General features: G+C 45.0%; 1 protein-coding gene across 3 annotated transcripts in view; it reads right to left on the bottom strand.

The window, feature by feature from the left end:
* Positions 1-19,006, bottom strand: part of LOC147673364 (zinc finger protein 414-like) — a 99,217-nt gene that overhangs the window by 66,515 nt on the left and 13,696 nt on the right. For all 3 annotated transcript variants that reach the window (XM_086947212.1, XM_086947214.1, XM_086947213.1), the window contains exons 2-3: positions 5,368-5,527; positions 3,552-3,659 (exon numbers count right to left, since the gene is read on the bottom strand). In XM_086947212.1, coding sequence (XP_086803338.1) covers positions 3,552-3,659; positions 5,368-5,527 — 268 coding nt within the window. The remainder of the gene's footprint in view (positions 1-3,551; positions 3,660-5,367; positions 5,528-19,006) is intronic.

The following is a 19,006-nucleotide window of genomic DNA, read 5'->3' as shown; positions in this document are numbered from 1 at the left end:
CATATCAACAGATCGGTGGGTCCTGAATATCGTTCAATTTGGCCACACATTAGAATTCCAAAACCTTTCACCTCCCAGAGCCCCTCGCGCCAGAGTCAAAACATCTACATCTTCTCCGCCTCGAAGTCTGTCATCTGCTCAACAAAGGAGCGATAGAACCAGTGCCACTCTCTCAAAGAGGAGAAGGGTTCTATTCCAGATTTTTCCTCATTCACAAGACGGAGGAAAAGTGGCGCTCAATCTTGGATCTGAGGGAGCTCAACACCTATCTCATAAAACTCTCTTTTCGAATGGTCTCTCTTCAAGACGTCTTGCATCTTCTAAAACCAGGGGATTACATGGCTACCCTGGATCTCCAGGACGCATATTTCCACGTCCCGATCCACCCAGCTCACAGAAAATATTTACGCTTCACAGTAGCCAAGAGACACTTTCAGTTCAAAGTACTAGAGTTCGGGCTCCATTCCCCGCCGTGGATATTCACAAAGGAGTTGGACCCGGTAGCAGCATTCCTAAGAAAACATTCGCTAGAGGTTTTCCCTTACCTAGACGACTGGTTAATAAAGGCTCCATGGTCTCAAGCAACGACAAGGGCAGTCGAAAGTTGCATCCAACTTCTCAATCACCTGGGTCTAAATCTCAACAAGGAAAAATCAGTCTTTGTTCCATCCAGAAGTGTCAGGTTCCTGGGTGCCATTCTGGATACAAGAAGCAGCCTGGCTTTCCCTACGGAAGAAAGACAAAGAAGCTAATCTGCTCTGCCAACCATTTATGAAGAAGACGATTCCTGACAATTCGTCTTTCCAAGGAACGATCTCATCTTGCATACCATTAGTTCCGCATAGCAGACGGAGAATGCGTCCCTTGCAAGAACAGCTAGACATACAATGGCGCCAGTTGGAAGGTTCTTTCGAGGACAAGATAAGGATCACTCCTCTCATGAGAAAAGCGGCTGGTTGGTGGGCAATCAAGGAGAACATCTCAAAAGGTCTATCTTTCAGAATGTCTCCATCCCCTCTGATTCTAACCACAGATGCCTCAATGGAAGGTTGGGGCGCTGTCTTACAGGACCTCCAAGTCAGCAATCACTGGAATGCAGGAGAGCGTCTTCTTCATATCAATCTCTTAGAACTCAGAGTGGTTCGCCTAGCCTTGCAAGCTTTCAGGCCTAAAGTTCAACACGCAACAGTGCTGGTCAGGATGGACAACACAACGGCCATGCATTACGTAAACAAACCGGGAGGTACGAGATCATGTCTGCTCTCGAAAGAAGCCCAGGAGATTTGGGAATGGGCGATTCTCCACAAGGTAATTCTTTCAGCAGAGCATCTACCAGGCACTCTCAAAACGAAAGCAGACACCTTAAGTCGTCTAAGATTGTCTTGACACGAGTGGGAATTGGATCAAGTCATTCTGGAGGAAGTGTTTCAACACTGGGGAACTCCAACAATAGACCTGTTTGCGACTCCAGAGAACAGGAAATGCAGTCTCTATGCAAGCAGGGATCACCATAGAGGATCAATGGGGAATGCTCTTTCGATGTCTTGGTTAGGCGCATTTGTTTACACCTTTCCTCCAATTCCCCTAATCCCACGACTTCTCAGGAAAATAAAGATGGAACCTTGCCAGATGATCTTATTAGAAACCAGCGTGGCCTCGCCAATTCTGGTTCACAGAGCTTCTTCTTCTATCTCAGGACCATCCATTTTGCCTGTGTCCCATTCCATCTCTATTGACAATGCCCCAAGGACAGGTAGTACATCCAGATCCGGGCTCTCTTCATTTGAAGGCCTGGCTCCCGAGCACAGAGAATTCTACAGCCTAGATATCCCTCAGGAATGTAGGGAGATATTAAGTCAAGCACGCTCACCAAGTACAAATAAAACTTATTGTGCTAAATGGAAGCGCTTCCGTCTGTGGTGTCATCGGGAACACATCCATCCATTCTCTTCAGCCCCTCATCAGATACTGCCCAACAGTTTATCGCTGGCTAAATTAGGTCTTTCTCATTCTTCTGTTAAGGTCCATCTGGAGGCTATTTCAAGATACAGAAGATCAGCTTTGGGTCCTTCTCTCTGGTCAGCCAGAATTATCAAACAATTCCTGAAAGGTCTTTTCAGGGTTTTTCCTCCAGTGCGTCCACCACCCCAGACTAGGAATCTCAACCTGGTTCTGGCTCATCTCATGAGATCTCCATTCGAGCCAATAGGGTGGACTTAAAACGTTTGTCTTGGAAATTAGCTCTCCTTTTAGCCCTCACTTCAACTAGGAGAGTAGGAGAATTACAAGCTCTATCCATTCTAGAACCCTTTCTTCAGTTTAAAAAAAAAAAAGACACTGATTTTTAAGGACCAATCCGAAATTTATTCTAAAGGTCTCTTCGGATTTCCACTTGAACGAGCCAGTGGTTTTAAAATCATTCTTTCCTCGGCCTACATCCCCTGCAGAACGGTCTCTGCATTCATTGGATGTCCAGAGATGGTTCAAATTTTACCTTGAACGCACAAAGGATTTCAGAAAATCATCTCAATTGTTTGTGGCTTTTAGTGCACCCAGGAAAGGACTTCCTCTCTCTAAACAAGGAATCGCACGCTGGGTTTCAAGTGCAATTTATTTTCGTCACACAGCGGCAGGAAAGCCGCTGGAGGGACATGTAAGAGCTCACTCCACATGATCAGTTTCATCTTCAGCAGCTCCTTTCGCTGGAGTCCCTATAAGAGACATTTGTAGGGCAGCCACATGGAGCAGTGTCCATACTTTCACAAAGCATTACTGCCTGGACTCTTTGAGGAGCTAAGCGGCAGTAGGACAAGCAGTCCTGAGGAAACTTCCAATGAGAGGTGAGCTTTCCCTTCTATCCCTCCTTCCCATGATTGCACATTTTGTATCATATAATGTTTTGTTACAAGGTATATATATGTTATGTTATATATATATATATTATCCAACCAACTTTGGTTCCCTAGTATTGGTAACTTTCATAGATTCCCATGCGCCCACCCTCCTCCCCTGGGAAAGCTCAGCCTTCAGCAAAACTGGTTACTGTTACACAATAGCTACGAAAATCTGAGGCTCTCTCGGGAGGGATCTATGGGGTGAGGCTAATCGGATTGGCTGTTGCAAAATGTTGGTCTCTTTTACAAAAAGAGGTAGATAGGCTACAAAATAAGATGAGGCCTAGGCCTTACTTTCGCTTTGGTACATACTGCTATGGTATTTTCTATTTACTGAGGCTCCCAGGCTGACAACGGAGAATGATACAAAGCATGGGAATCTATGAAAGTTACCAATACTGAGGAACCAAAGTTACAGGTCAGAAACATATACATATATATATATATATATATATATATATATATATATATATATATATATATAATTTTTTATAACCATAATCCATTTCAGCCAAAATAGAAATTTGACTTCTAGGTTACCCGGATGATTGGATGGTAGTGGTGAAGAATGTACATGCAATACTCAGATTCTTAAGTGCACCACAGCACCCTCACCTTCCAAGAACCCTTCAAAAATCATAGAACTGAAAAGCTTACCTGCCAGAGACTGGATAGGTTTGCTATGGACTCTTGAATGCTGGAGCAGTTGCTGCATGTTGTTAAAGGCCAACTGACATCCATGGGTTGAGCACCTAAATTGCTTACCTAAAAAGAATATTATTAATTATAAAGAATTCTAAACGTGTCCTGTGGGTTCATTACTTCAAACAGACAACTATAAGAAAGGCTTGGAGTTTTACATTTTGCAATAATTTATTTTATAATTATCTGTTTAATACAGATTTTCTAAAGTCAATCATAGGAGATGTGCACGTGAGAACCTTAAACAAATAAACTTGGTACAGCAGGTTCAGATTCAGTCACTGACCACAACAGTTACTGAATTGGTAGTGCTGGTACACTCGGATTGAGGATCAAATCTAAAAAGCTGATTGGTATGGGGCAGAATCAGCCATGTCAGTCTTGCATCTGAAAGGGCAATAGAGGCAGAGCTATTACCATCCCAAACTCTCTCAAACATTGGATTAACCCCACACTACTGCATTACAAGCTAAAAATAGAATGTGCAAAAATAAAATAAACAAACAAACAGGTTTGTTAGTAGAGTGCACCTTAGCCAAGAAATATCTCTGGACGCTGTTGACAGATAACAGTTTTATTACTTCCCAATTCAAAATGGTGCTATTATTTTCAGCCGCTGGGATGAAAATGTGTGACTAAAGGGTCAAATACAAACCAAAGCATTGACTTCATTAGTCTAGTGAGCCATCTACACAGGTTTAAACCTGTGTAACAAATGTAAACACCTCTACATAAAATATACTGGTTACTCCGAATTATAAAAAAAAGCAAGGTACAATAGAGACTTTGGGTTTAATAACCTTATGTTACTCAAAATGTAGGTCCTAGGTCAATACAGTGATTTTTAAAACCTTGTGAGTTTTTATTACTTGATGCAACCCAAGGGCATTATTCTACGTAACTTGCTGGGTAAATGAATCTTTGTCATTCTACGAATACCTTGAAGGTGTGCAAATTGACGTGTACAATTCCTTAAAACTAGCCATGGGGACTCTAGAAATGGACTAAGCATGACTTTACTTCACCCGAGGCCCTTAATCACAACCTGACTGGCCTGTTGTATTTGAATCCTCCCCAGGAAAGCATACTGACAAGCAAGACATCTGCCAAGTGCTGGTACAACGTATACACATGCCCTTTCAATGAATGGCCTTCATGGAGTTATACTACCACATCTACTGGTTCTCATGAAAAACAGTGTTTTAATTGCCATTTACATCAGCAGGTGCCTTAGTGAGCTCCAGGCCCCCGTGTGTTTTAGGACGTATTCCCTTTTCAATCCTAAAGTTGTTAACTGATACTTCTTCATGAGAGGATGTGTAATTGCGATTCTCCTAATAATAGGACAAGAGAATCTGGATTTCATTAAAGACACGGAGGCGAACATACATCGGTGCTCCCAACTCCATATGTCCTATTCTCTTGCAGTTGAATATACCCGCAGCATGGGAATTGAGAGCATAAAAATGAAGGCCTACGTTAAAGTTCCCTCTAAAGTGGTATTATTCAAGGTCTGAAACAGCTCTCTTATTCCTAGCACCCTCCCACTTAAAATCACTGAACTGTCAAAGGGGGAGGACTGTGTGTGTAAGTGTATTGGACACAAAAAGCTACCTAGAAACGATTTCCATGGAGTACCCATAGGTTAGAAGCTAGACAACTCCACAGACCAAACGCATCAGAACTACAATAGAGAGGAACTTTTGCAACTTCAGATTGGCTAAGAGAATCTATCTTAATCCTGGACACAGTAGTCATGCAGCATACTTACTCCCCATAGGAAGTTTGCAGGGCAGCAGGCCTCCTTTTTCAACCTTACTGCTTTGGAATTCGTTGGTCCGGGAAGAGGCACTGAACTCATTGACAGTCAGATTGACTGTTGACTGGTTCTCTATTCCACATACAAAGGAGACCGTTTTCTCTTGACGATGCTATTTAAGAATGGAAAGAGTAGCATAAGTTGTTGTTTCTGACAAAGACATCTTACAAAATGACGCTCTTCTCAAACATTCACTCAAGGTGGATGTCAGTTCATAACACTAATTCACTGAAAGAAGATACCAATAAGCTACCACTACCTACACAACTACAATACTCAGACATGCAAAAAACGTTGTAAGTTTGTGCCCTCTTCTCCTAATAGCCCCACATTTTCTCCTCATACACTGTCCCTTTCGAGATTCCTAGCTGAACCTCTGGAAGTATGTTTGTAAGAGGCATAAGTGATTTTGTGTTAGTGGAGGGACTTTAGAAAAATAAGTTGCAATGATTGATCAATTTTGGGATGCAGTAGGAAGTCCAACTAAAGAATTAACTTTGTCGTTTACATAGAGCATTATAAAACATGCCCATTTGTCATTTGAGAGGCACTGCAAGCTGGTTTGGCTTATTGTCAACTTATGTTACCATAATTAAGTGAAATGCCAAAGACTTGTTTAAACAATGATGAACTAGGATTTGCAGTGTATACTTTATGGGTAAACAAGGTGCGTCTTTAAAAATAAATGCGAAGATTCAGTCCTGTACTATGTTTGGGTGATCTCTTATGACAGGATCAGAGGAGGAGATGTTTTGGTGCAGATAGAGGTCTGTAGCTGTAGACTAATTTGCGTATACAACATCTGTTCATGATCTGACGCACCGCTACAACAGCAGTATGACCAACATAGTGCAGAAGGCTGCCTCAATAAGTCTAAATAAGGCAAAAGACAAAACCTACAGAACTGTGGTTCAACCAAAATATTAAAAATTAAAGAAGATAACTTGGACACCTGGAACGACTTTGGAGGAAAGACCGAAATATTACCCACCTCGATAAGCTGAGCATGCACAGACTACCTTGAATACCAAAACAACAATGATCAGATCTTAACTATACACAACAAAGAACAGGCCCAGAAAACTCTAACACAATAAAACAACAATCAGGAAAACTTGCAGAACCCAGAATTCCAAAATGCTTGACTGACACATGTCCACTTTCTCTAAAGTGTAATTGAACAATTAGAAACTATTCTCTGCCAAGCTACCACTCGACCTAGGGAATCTATCAACCCCACTCACACAGCAAGAATACTGACCGACACACACCAATTGTCCCAAGAAAAAACAGAGCCTTTTGGAACAGCTTCAGGTCCCCATCTGCGGGGGAAATTCAGAAAACCATTCAGGCAATGAAACCTACCTCATATTTCGACGATTCCATTACCTCCCATCTACTGAAAGAGATCCACCAATCCATCACTCCTTCATGGAAGAGAATCATAAACGCATCTCTCCAAAAAGGATGCCTCAAAGAATGTCTGAAGAAGGGCAAGAATCTCCCCTACTAAAAACGGGCACTGATCAGAAAGAGTTAAACAACTTCCGACCAGTATCCAGTCTGCCTTTACTGGCCAACGTGATAGAAAAATAAACCCACGATCAGCTGTGTGAACACATCAAGAATGTTGACCTATGAGAGAGACACACCAATCCCGTTTCAGGACTGGACACAATACTGAGGTCGCCATGCTAAGCATCCTTGATGATATACAATCATCACTAGATCAAAAAGAATCCTGTCTCCTAATACTTCTAGATATATCTGCGGCATTCGACACGGTCAGTCACAAACGCCTCAGAGAAGCTCTTGAGCTCAGAATGTGCCCATTAGAAGCCAACTTCACCTCCTTTTTGCAAAACAGGCAACAAAAAGTCAAAATTGGCACCACCCTATAGGATGTCACAGACTTCAACAGGGACGTTCCACAAGGTTCTACTCTTTCACCAACACTCTTCAATCTATACATGGAATCACTCACTGAAATCTTTAATCAATCACAAATGTCATTCTACATGTACACTGATAATACTCAACTCTACAGCAAACTATTCTCTTTAGGGGATATCCGAATACTGGATGATGCCCTGATGAAAGCGCAGGACTGGCTGGCACATTACCATCTAAAACTAAATCTTCTGAAAACTAGATTCATTCCTTTTGCCCCTCCCCCTAGATCTAAACGACCTTAACCCTACTCTATCAAATAACTAAACTGCACCCTAACCATCTCAGACTCCGTTAAATCACTAGGCATCACCCTAGATTCTAATCAGCACATGCTAGCGCACATACAAGTTGCAACCAGAAGTGCTAATCTGCACCGTCTAAGAAATTTAAAACCCTTCATACAGCTAGGAGACCACAAAACAGCAGTGCAATCTCTAGTTCTCTCAAGAATGGACTAAAGGAATGCCACTCTTGCCCAAAGCCAACCATGCCCCATTGAAAACTACAATAAATGCAAAGCAAGACTTTTAATAGGCTTGTGATCTTATGATATCATTTCCCCATCACTCTGCGCTCTCAACTGGCTCCCAGTTGAAGATAGGATCCTACTGAAGGTTGCATGCATAAAGCACAAAGCCCTACACAATCTTGTCCAATATACTTGGCGAATAAGATTAAGCTATCATGAGGCGGTAGGGATTCTAGAAGTGCTAAATCCCTCATACTAGAATCTCCTAGACTCAAAAGAAGGAAAACTTACTTCTGTACTTTTGCCCCAAAAATTTGAAACTCCGTTTCACTATCAAGAAGAGCAATTACCTCACTCAGGCTTTTTAAAAAGGAAGTAAAAGACATACTTCTAGAAGAAAAAAAATCAGTGTTCTAAGAGAACTATTTTGAAATGGACATTCTCCCGATTGGATATTGTACTCTATTATGTTACACCTTGCTCTTTGAATTCTACGTACTGCGCAACTTAAGCATTGGGTATTTTGACGGCATTGCAACCCTCATCCGCTCTCTTGTTGTACAGCACTCGGATACCATGTTGGTCATGTTTGCGCTTTATAAAACAAAATTAATTATTGTGGTTTAGGATAGTCTTATTTGTTTTGGTGCCAACGCAAGATGGAGTAAGGCGAAGTAAGAGCTTCTTCAAATAAAAAAAAAATGTAAGTGTCTTTTAAAAGTATTCATTTTAGGGTGTGGTTCCAACTGCAGGGTGGGGTGGCATCGTATATCACACATAAATTGCACACCAGGATTACTGTAATTTGGATTTAGACTAGAAACTGCAAGCATGTTAAATCTGCATTATGCCACAGTTATCAGTTGTGTGTCCCTACAATCAGCAAATGCTTGAACGAAGGAGTAGGTTGGGAGGGAATCAATTAAAGTAGCAGAAACTAGGCATTGCTCACTAGTATTTTACTACGTTGGAAGCCAGGAGTACATGTTTTGATTGGGCAGAACTTGAGTGGTTTAGAGACAAAGGCTGGCAGCCAAACTCACAGCTATATGCTTTGCCTGTGCTTATTTATTAAGAGGCTGGTATTAAGATTTATTTTTTTATAGCAGCTCCTAACCTTTTAAGCAGATTCTGCTTTAAAAAATAAATTGTTGACATTCAGCGTATGCCAAGCCTGACCTTCTTATTATGGGAAGGATATGTTAAAGACAATAGGCTTTTAAGGATGGAGTGTTATTACACTGTGCAAAACATTTAAGCAGGTATTTTACTACATTACATTTTCATGGATAACCCTAGTAGGCAAGGGTTTTGGGTGATCCATCCAAACTCTGGGATAGAAGATATACACTACAGTAATCCTTAAAAGGCTCTCTCAGATGAGATAGATAGTGTTTTACTTGCCAAGGATTGTGTGCTGGATGGTTGCCTTGAGGAATGCTTACGCTCAGTAAAGTAGCCAACGATAAAGGCTTTAGGCCTGACTGTTTATTTAGAAAAGTTACAATTGAGGTAGAAGACCTCGCATACTGATTGTGAAAAGTATATGATCACGTCAGTAGGCATTTAAAGGTGGATTATTGTTCTGTATTAAAGCCTACATGACATTTTTTGTTAAATGAAATGTCACTGATTACCTTTATAATGAAGCATTTTGGTCTTCGTTACCACCCCTGACTAACTCTAGGGGGGGGTCGAAGATTTGCAGTGTAATAATTCTTGCTAGGATATCTTCTTAGGGGTCTGCTAGGATCTTATAATAAATAAATGAAATAATATAACTTCCCTAGAGATACATAGAGGGCATTTGAGTCATCTCTGTTCTGACACTGGTCCAAGTGTCATTTACATTCTGCTTCTATCCATGACAGAATACTGCAAGGTGTAATGGTCCAGTCCCTATAAGTCATTAGCTCTCTTGCCCTGTAAAAGAGGCCATTTTCTGATCACTAATTTTCTCCTTTAACAGTTCCCCTTTCAATCAAATAAGCTTTATTTGCTTTCTTCAGAGGAAACCATAAAAGCAGTACATATAAAAAAAACTGTTGATATTTACAAGACTAAAAGTCGTATACAAACTAGTTAAATATACAGCAATCTTGATTAGGAATTAATCACTTTCAGCAACCATCCCCATCGGTAAAATAATTTATCATAAAATACAGACGCTTTTACATCACCAGAAATGCACAATCTAAAGGTCTGATTACATTCTTTAAAAACCTTGCCATAAACAACATAATGTACTCGTTGGATAACAACTGAAGGAATAAAAATGCTAGACGACATTGCCTAAACCCAAGCGACCTTAAGATCGGTAAAACCCAAATCTTTCTAATTTATTTATAATATTTACAAAAAACAACATGAATTGTCTGCTGTGACATACCGTCACAGGGACATTTACAAAGTGTCCCCTCCAGGAGTTGTAAATATTATGTACGTCATAAGTGGTCCAGATCATTGGATTGTTACAAACACTTAGCTTTAATAGTTCTGAGGATTATCGGAGTCTCTCCAGTAACATCATGCATTCTCTTTTAAGGATTTTTATGCTGATGTGATCTAGGGATTCCGGGTGTTCATAATATTCCAGATGACCTAGGTTGCTCATGAAATCTTTGATATACTTCCTCCAAGGTATACAGGGAATACACTGTAATTTGAGACAGTCCCTTATAATATCCTTATTAATAGTGGTTTTCTCCGAGGACCAGATCATATAACATAGAAGAATTGGCGGTGTCTTAATTATATCTGATAGAGAAGGTAGCACATCAGCACTGTATCATCAACATAGAGGAGGGCATTTATTGTGTGATGGCCAATTTGTGGTAGATCCCAGCACTGATCAGACAACGTATGGCCCAAACTGTTAAAATACAATGTAAAAAGAAAGGATGCCAAAACGCATCCCTGTCTCACCCCTCTCTCTATGCTGAACGATGTGGTGCACTCACTCTTAGCCCTATATTGAACCCTTGCTTTGATGCCAGTATATGATTGCCTCTGGAAATCTAATAGCGGTGGCTCAACTCCTAGATTGGTCATTAATTTATAATGCATAATTTATCGTACTCCACACAATCAAAGGCTGATTAGAAGTCTACAAATGCCAAAAGCAGTCTACCCAGTTTGGCCAGCGGGTTTTTCTCGATTAATAAGTTAAAATTAATTCCCTGTTCCACGGTACCAAAACCCGGTCGAAAGCCAAATTGCAGCTCAGATAAGATTTCATTGGCTTCGGCCCAATCCTGAAGCTTATTTAGTACAATGCATACTGCCACCTTGACCAATGAATCAAGTAATGAGATTGGCCGGTAACAGGCGGGATTCCGACAGTAACCTTTTTTTAATAATAGATCGTTATCAGGAGTGATTTCAACCAGGTATCAATAAAACCTATGTTGCAACATGCTGCCATTTCATTGTGTCAGTAATGGGCCCCATAGAACTCTATTAGCTTTAAAAAGGTCTACTGGTATTCCATTGGGACCAGAGGTTTTCCCTCCTTTACTTGCTTCTAGAGCCAAAGTAAGCACTTCTAGGGTGAACTGAAGCTTTATTGGTGGGGTTTTTTTTGGGGGGGGGGGGGGGGGGGGGGAGAGAGAAGAAAGCATTTGTAGTTAATGGGCTCTGCCGGTTCCGGTTTTATCTACTGGATGTTTATACATATTAGAGAGGTGTCACACCCATCCCTCTTCGCTGATTGCAATCTCTATACTTGGGATATCTTGAAAACTCAGGAAGGGGGCATTTACTGCCCACCTGAATGTGTTCTCTAACCAAAGTTGCTTATTGCAGGGCCCTCCATGCATCCTCGCTCATGCCCATCCTACGTTTTCTTAAGACTTGCTTCTACTCCAATCTACATGCTTTAATTTCTGTCCCCCTTTCACTTCCTTAGGTCTATGGCCCCTTTAGCAGCCATACCAATTAATATATTTATCTGGGGACACTAAGGGATGGTTACGAGTGTTACATTTAGTTTCAATATGTGCTGTAACTCCTGCTACCCCAGGTATTGGTATTATGAGTTTTGCAGCAAATACAGTACCCTTGCCGTTTTTAGGTACTTTTCAGTAACCTGCTTAAATTTACTTCGATTTACTACCGGAATACTGTCCAGTAAATATCATGAATTTTGTTAAATATGATAGAGACTTCTAGCCACAGATTATTTACCTTCAAATTATCCCCAGGCATCAGATTGGATCCTGAAGTATTTCATGAGAAGTATCCCTGCGCGTTGGTAGATGGCATTGTTAGTTTCAGTGTGGCGCCATCGCCAGAAGGAATGTGCACGGTGCCTATATACGCGCCACCCCAGCGTACGGACATCAGTTATTTTCTTTATGCACAAGTCAGCACAATTCAGGAGAAAGCTACCCCAGTCCCTTTTTAGGTCGAGGACCGTAGGCTGCGCTTGCGCAGTTCAGTCCGAAGATTTAATCTTTTTTAGTTAGGGAGCTTGAACCCGCCCCTCTTCTTCATTGGCTGGTCTCGTAAATGCTGGTCAGCCATTGGAGGAGAGGGGCATCACTCCCTTTAAGCCCCGTCTTTTTCGGATTCAGGGGCGTGTTTTTTAGGTTCTATCTGTGACGTGTTCAGTCACTCAAACCTAAAAAACACGCCCCCCAGTCTGAAAAGGACGGATCCCCTCCCCTCCTGGACCTCGCTGAACGTGCTGCCCGCCGCTGTTGTGCCCGCCGCTGTTTTACTGAGGTGAGTGGTCCTCCCCCCCTTCCATTCCCTGGTTTATTCTTCGGGGTCCCTTGTTCCGTGTGCGGCCTGGCTGGGTGTGGAGGCGGAAAGCGGGCAGTGATCGCGGGGCATGGGATCGGGGTGGGTGGGGGCTGGGGTGCCGTTCTGTTGTTGCTTAGGGTCGGGTCGCCTTCCACGGGTCTTGGGAGGAGAGGTTGATGTGCCCGGGAGATTACCTCTTGTCCTGTGGCCGGTTTGGGGGGCCTGTGGTGGCGCCGCGTAAACAGTTGCTCCGCGAGCCCTGGTAACCGGGCACCGCCGCCGAAGCAACAGAGACAACAGCAGAGCCTCGGGGCAGAGGCAGCGAGAGGGCATCGGCTCGCAGCTCGGGCGGCACCAGACCCCCTCCCACAGCCCAGGGGGAGCATGCGAAGCGCTCTGCAGCAGCCCCGACGCCCGTACCGCCCCATCCCCTAGGAGCAGAGCCCTGACCGCGAACTCAACACGCACCCACCCCACGCCCCCCCTGCACAGAAACTCACTGTGCCCCTAGCTGCAGAGGCTGAAGATGGCGACGGGCATGAACTGGCACCACTACTATACCGGCGGAGGCAGCATGCCCGGCAGGTTCCCTTCGTCTCCTGCCCCCCCCCAGCAGCAGCAGCAGCAGCAGCAGCAGCAGCCAGTGGGTGGGCTGGAGTACAGCGCAGAGTTTCATCTGAAGATCGCACAGCTCACCAAGGTACAGGCGGGCAGGGGCACCGGGGTCAACCATGTGCTGAGGTACTGCGAGGGTAGCTAAGGGGCATATATCCAGGGGTAACAGTGTGCAACAGAAGATGTCGAGCTGTACAGTAGCACCCATAAGTTAAAGGAAGAAGCTATGCAGACAGGAGAAGCAGCAGCGACACTGAAGGAATGAGCATACCAGAGGCACGTGGGGCATCTCTTGGCTTATATTATTGCCATTCATAACCAGAGGAAATGTAACTGTTTGGAATGGTCACAGATACTGAGGTATTTCACAGAATAGCATGAGTTGTAATAAACCCTTTGTTGCTTTTGGAGAGAGAAGTTGCACAAATAACATTGCATTGGCGTCTATTATTTGCTGTTTGATTCACTGCAATCTAATAAAAACTAATTTGCCATGCATCTTTGGGCACGAGTTCATGAGGAGTATTTGGCCGTTCGGAGGGGGGGGGAGGGGTCCGTGTGTGTGTGTGTGTGTCCGTGTGTGTGAGAGAGTGTATGTGTGTGTGTGTGTGTGTGTGTGCGTGCGCGCGCGCGCGCGTCCGCCCGCACGCCAGGAAAGTTTACGAAGTATTCACTCTGTTCCACTCTCCTTGGGTGATAGTCTGGTTGCATGCTTTTTCATATTTGAGGGATAGAGCTGGCCACGTTTGGTCTTTTCTACATCTCTATATGTAATACATGTAATATTAGATGTAATTCTCGACGTCCTCTCGATGTGCTTGTAAAATCATGGTACGTCAGCTCCGCCCAATGACTGCAAGAAACGTCAACTGCTGACGTTCTAAAGTACCTGTGGTAGGCATGGACTCTGTAATTGATTTTGATTAATCACCGTTAAGTGTTTAAGTATGTTGTGTGATTACAGTTTTTAAGATGAGAGACTTTACGAGGATTTTATAGTTTTGTGAAATTTCTTTCCACAGAACAATGCATTCTTGGTGTGACCCCGGAGAGTCCCCGATTAGTACATTGAGTTAAGCATCCAGGGAGCATGCATATTTAAACTATCTTTCCATGTCCGTTTTATAATCCATGGAAAAAGTCTTAAGCACAAATGAATGTGTAGTAGAGATGGCATGCTGATCATAGTAACAGCACGATGTGCTCCCCTGTCCCACATACAGACCGTGCTTTTGTGCTGTGCCCTGCTGTGGTTAGAAAGGACATTCCAGGGAGTGCCTCAAGTATCCAGCTGTTTATCTGGCATGATTGAAAGGCATTTACACAGCCTTCCTCCTGCGTGGGCACCAGCAGGTCTGCCCCAGGTGGACTGGTAGGACTTTATTTGCTAGTGAAATGATCTCCTCAGAGATGAGCATTGCTGTGTAAGCCTGTAGATTATTGATTGTGTTCCAGGGACAGGGGAATCCTTTAATTGTTTCCTTTTCCTCCTCAGCCGTTTCCCAAAAGGCCATTTTACAGATAATGACCTGCTCAGCGAATATGACATTGTAACAATATCTAAAAGTGTGTGATCTGGCATTTAATACCTATTTTTTGTGTCGGGGAGGGGGGGCTCAGAGGTGCTTACTGTCACTAGGGGTCTGTGTGTGGCTCTGTCTGTGGGTGGCTCTGTCTGCCTGTGTGTGGCTCGGTCTGCCTGTGTGTGGCTCGGTCTGCCTGTGTGTGGCTCGGTCTGCCTGCGTGTGGCTCGGTCTGCCTGCGTGTGGCTCGGTCTGCCTGTGTGTGGCTCGGTCTGCCTGTGTGTGGCTCGGTCTGTGTGGCCCTGTGTGTGTGTGGCTCTGTGGGTGTGTGGCTCTGTCTGTGTGTGTGTGGCTGTGTGCGTGGCTTTGTGCGTGTGTGTGTGGCTGTGTGCGTGTGTGTGGCTGTGTGCGTGAGTGTGTGGCTGTGTGTGTGTGTGTGGCTGTGTGTGTGTGTGTGTGTGTGTGTGGCTGTGTGTGTGTGTGTGGCTGTGTGTGTGTGTGTGGCTGTGTGTGTGTGTGTGTGTGTGTGGCTCTGTGTGTGTGTGTGGCTCTGTGTGTGTGTGTGGCTCTGTGTGTGTGCGTGGCTCTGTGTGTGTGCGTGGCTCTGTGTGTGTGCGTGGCTCTGTGTGTGTGCGTGGCTCTGTGTGTGTGCGTGGCTCTGTGTGTGTGCGTGGCTCTGTGTGTGTGCGTGGCTCTGTGTGTGTGCGTGGCTCTGTGTGTGTGCGTGGCTCTGTGTGTGTGCGTGGCTCTGTGTGTGTGCGTGGCTCTGTGTGTGTGCGTGGCTCTGTGTGTGTGTGGCTCTGTGTGTGTGGCTCTGTGTGTGTGAGTGTGTGTGTGTGGCTCTGTGTGTGCGTGTGTGGTTCTGTGTGTGCGTGTGTGGTTCTGTGTGGATACTTTTTTTGTAGGTGGCTCTATGTGTGGGTGGCTCTGTCTGTGAGGGTGGCTCTGTAGGTGGCTCAATGTGTGTGTGTGGCTCTATGTGAATGACTGTGTGGGTGGCTCTGTATGTATGTATGTGTGTGTGTGTGTGTGGCTCTGTGTAGGTGTAAATGCAATAGGTCATGCATATGCAAGCGATTAAGCTATAGGCATTGTAAATGACAATGCCATTTATTTAACGATTAAGCTATTGGCAATGTAAATGACAATGCTATTTATTTAGGATTTAAAAAATAAAAGTGCCATGAGCAATGCCAAAAGCTCTACCTTTAATAATGCCGAGACCATTGCATTGTAAATGCTTGTTAGACTTATCTCCTGGTGTGGCAGGGATGTACACGAGGAAGGCTGGATTCAAGCCTTGCGACACCGATCACTGGCAAATGTCGATGATGGACCTGCACATTCTTTGTCTTAATCTCAAACATGACGCCAAGACATGCGAGGATTGTCCCGCAATGCAGCGCATGGCCTCGAGAGGGTGATTCCCTCAACTACCTTGCCGCTCGACTTGTAAAGCCACAACAGTCTCCATCCCAGTCTAGAGGAAGGTCCCAGGACCGGTCACGGAGCCATCAATCTTTGTCGTAGTCGCTCCACTTCAGTAAGTCTCAGAAGAGGAGTAAGAAGTCGAAGAGGTATTTGACTTCAACTAGTCTGCCAAAGTCATCCGACGAGATGAGGGATCATCATAAATTGAGGCCTGGCTCTGCTGTTGAGCCAGCGCCTGGGCTGTCGCCGCCCCACGTTCCTGGAGCCGAGCGACCCTCAACCTGCACTGAGAATTTTATGAGGCCATGCACCTTATATTTGGATGGCCTATTTCCGATGGAATGCCTTTGGGTGCAGCGGCCTTGGGAGGGGCCCCTGCTGGTTTCCCGCCGCTGGGTCTGCCGTCGGTGCCAGTCATACAACCTTGATCTCCTGTGACGCTTGACCCAATGCGACTACCCCCCACCCATACCACCCTCATGCAACAGGCTGATGGAGGACCATGTTTCTTTACTCTGCTGGATAGTCATGGGAGCCATTAAGAGGGGGCAGATGCCAGAAGAAGTAGTTTGTGGTTGTTATTCCTGCTACTTTCTAGTGCCCAAAAAGAATGGAGCCCTTTGTTCTATCCTAGAACTGTTCCCTCCCTGAAAATAAAGACATTTAAAATGCTCACGCTCGCTCAAGTTCCGCTTGTCTTCGATACGGGAGATTGGTTGTAGCGTTAGACATGCAGGATGCATACTTCTACACTCCCATCTTGACTGCCCACAGGCGTTAACTGCAGTTCACAGTGGGCCATGAGAACTTTCAATTTGCCACACGCCCGTTTAGCCTTACCACAGCCTAGTGGGTGATCAGCAAGGTGATGGCGGTGGTTGCAACTCATCTGTGGAGATCAGGGGCTCCAGTTTTCCCTTAGCTAGATGACTAGCTGTTGAAGGCGGGCTCACCCCGGGCAGTCATCTCCCACCACCAGACTATGGCGGACCTCTTGTACTCGCTGGGGTTTACTATCGACCAGGTAAAGTCACACCTAACTCCCTCTCAGACACCCCCTTTCATTGGAGCTGATCTTGACATAGCACAGTTTGGGGCTTATCCTCATGAACAGCGAAGTCAGGATTTTCAGAATGATACTGATGTTTCAGTCTTTATCCTGGGTTTCGGTGAGAGGGACTCTAAGGCTGCTGGGCCTCTTGGCGGCCTCCTGCATGCTGCTTGTGACGCATGTAAGCTGGCATGCAAGGCTCTGCAGTGGGACCGGAGGTTCCAGAGGGCGCAGCATCGGGGTAATCTCTCAGACATGGTCCAGACCTTAGAGAACTGCAAAAGATCTGCAGTGGTGGGTAACGAACCACAAATTAGGTCAGCTGCAGACCCCTCTCCATTTCCCAACCCGATCTGACTGGAATTACAGATGCGTAACTCTTGGGATGGGGCGGCTATCTGGGAGAGGTGAAGAATAGAGGCCTCTGGATTCCACATCAACCTTCTGGAATTCTGGGCGATTCGGCTGGCATTGAAAGCTTTTCTACCCTCCATCAAGGGAAGGCTAGTGCAGTGTTCACGGACAACACCACCGCCATGTGGTACTACAACAAACAGGGCAAGGTGATGGTCAAGGACCCTTTGTCAAGGGCCCTGCGCCTCTGGGACATGGCTTGAACATCAGGGCATATCCCTTGTGGTTCAACACTTGACAGGCTATCTGAATGCCAGAGCGGACAAACTCACCCGAAGATGCCCAGGGGATCAGAAATGGAGTCTGCATCTGGTGGTGGTGCAAGCCTCTTTCAGCAGTGGGAAGAGCCTTATTTAGATCCGTTTGCCACCGCCGAGAACAAGCAATGTCAACAGTTTTGTGGGCTGTGGTTTCCAAAGTGGCTTTCGCCTGGAGATGATTTTTGTTTCAAGTGGAGCTCAGCCTGCTGTAGAAGATCACTGGGCTAGAGTCATTCTTGTGGCTCCAGGCTAGGGTCAGAGAGTTTGGTATCCGGAGCTTTTAAGCATGGCCATTGGTCCTCCGATCAGGATGCCCCTTCCGGAGGATCTCCTGTCGCAGCAGCATGGGAGGGTTCTTCACCCAAACCTGGCAACGCTACATCTGCGTGCATGGAGAAAGAGTGGGGACAGACAACAGCTTTCTACCTTGTGCCTCAAGTCTGCAATGTTATCTTGGCACCCAGATGCCCCCCTCCACCAAGACAGTATATGCCTACTGCTGGGGGAAAGATTGTGGCATGGTGTGAAGAAATACAAGTTAACCCCCTTTCTGCTCCTCTTTCTTAGGTCCTTCTATTTATTCTCTCTCTTGCCCGCAGAGCTCTGCTTTAAGCACCTTAAAGGGCTACCATTCTGCCATCTCAGCCTTTCTGTGGTAGCCAGATCAGCCATCCCTGTTCAAATACCCTGGTGTGAATAGGTTTTTGAAAGGTCTTCAACACACGTTTCCACCTTAACCCTTCATCATGCCTCAGTGGGACCTCAATCTAGTATTCACCTTTGTGAGGTGTGCTCCTTTTGAGCCTTTGCACAACTGTCCTCTCAGGCTTCATACCATCAAGATGGTATTCCTTGTGGCAATAACATCTGCCCGGAGAGCCAGTGAGCTCCAGGCTTTGTCATCTAAGACTCCGTACCTAACCATCTCCCCAGACAAGCTAGTTCTTCGCACTAGAGCTTCCTTCCTGCCTAAAGTTGCCACTTCCTCTCATGTAGGTCAGTCCGTCACCCTGCCTACTGTTTATGCTCTACCACATCCCTCTAAGGAAGAGGAGCGACTTCACCAACTGGACCAAAGAATAACATGGTCGTTCCACCCTGAATGTACAAAAGAGTTCCAGGTGGACGA

This window comes from Lissotriton vulgaris, chromosome 12 (assembly GCF_964263255.1).
Source record: "Lissotriton vulgaris chromosome 12, aLisVul1.2, whole genome shotgun sequence".
Classification (NCBI taxonomy): Eukaryota; Metazoa; Chordata; class Amphibia; order Caudata; family Salamandridae; genus Lissotriton; species Lissotriton vulgaris.
Note: the sequence above shows the minus strand (reverse complement) of the source record. Positions and strands in the feature narration are given on the sequence as shown.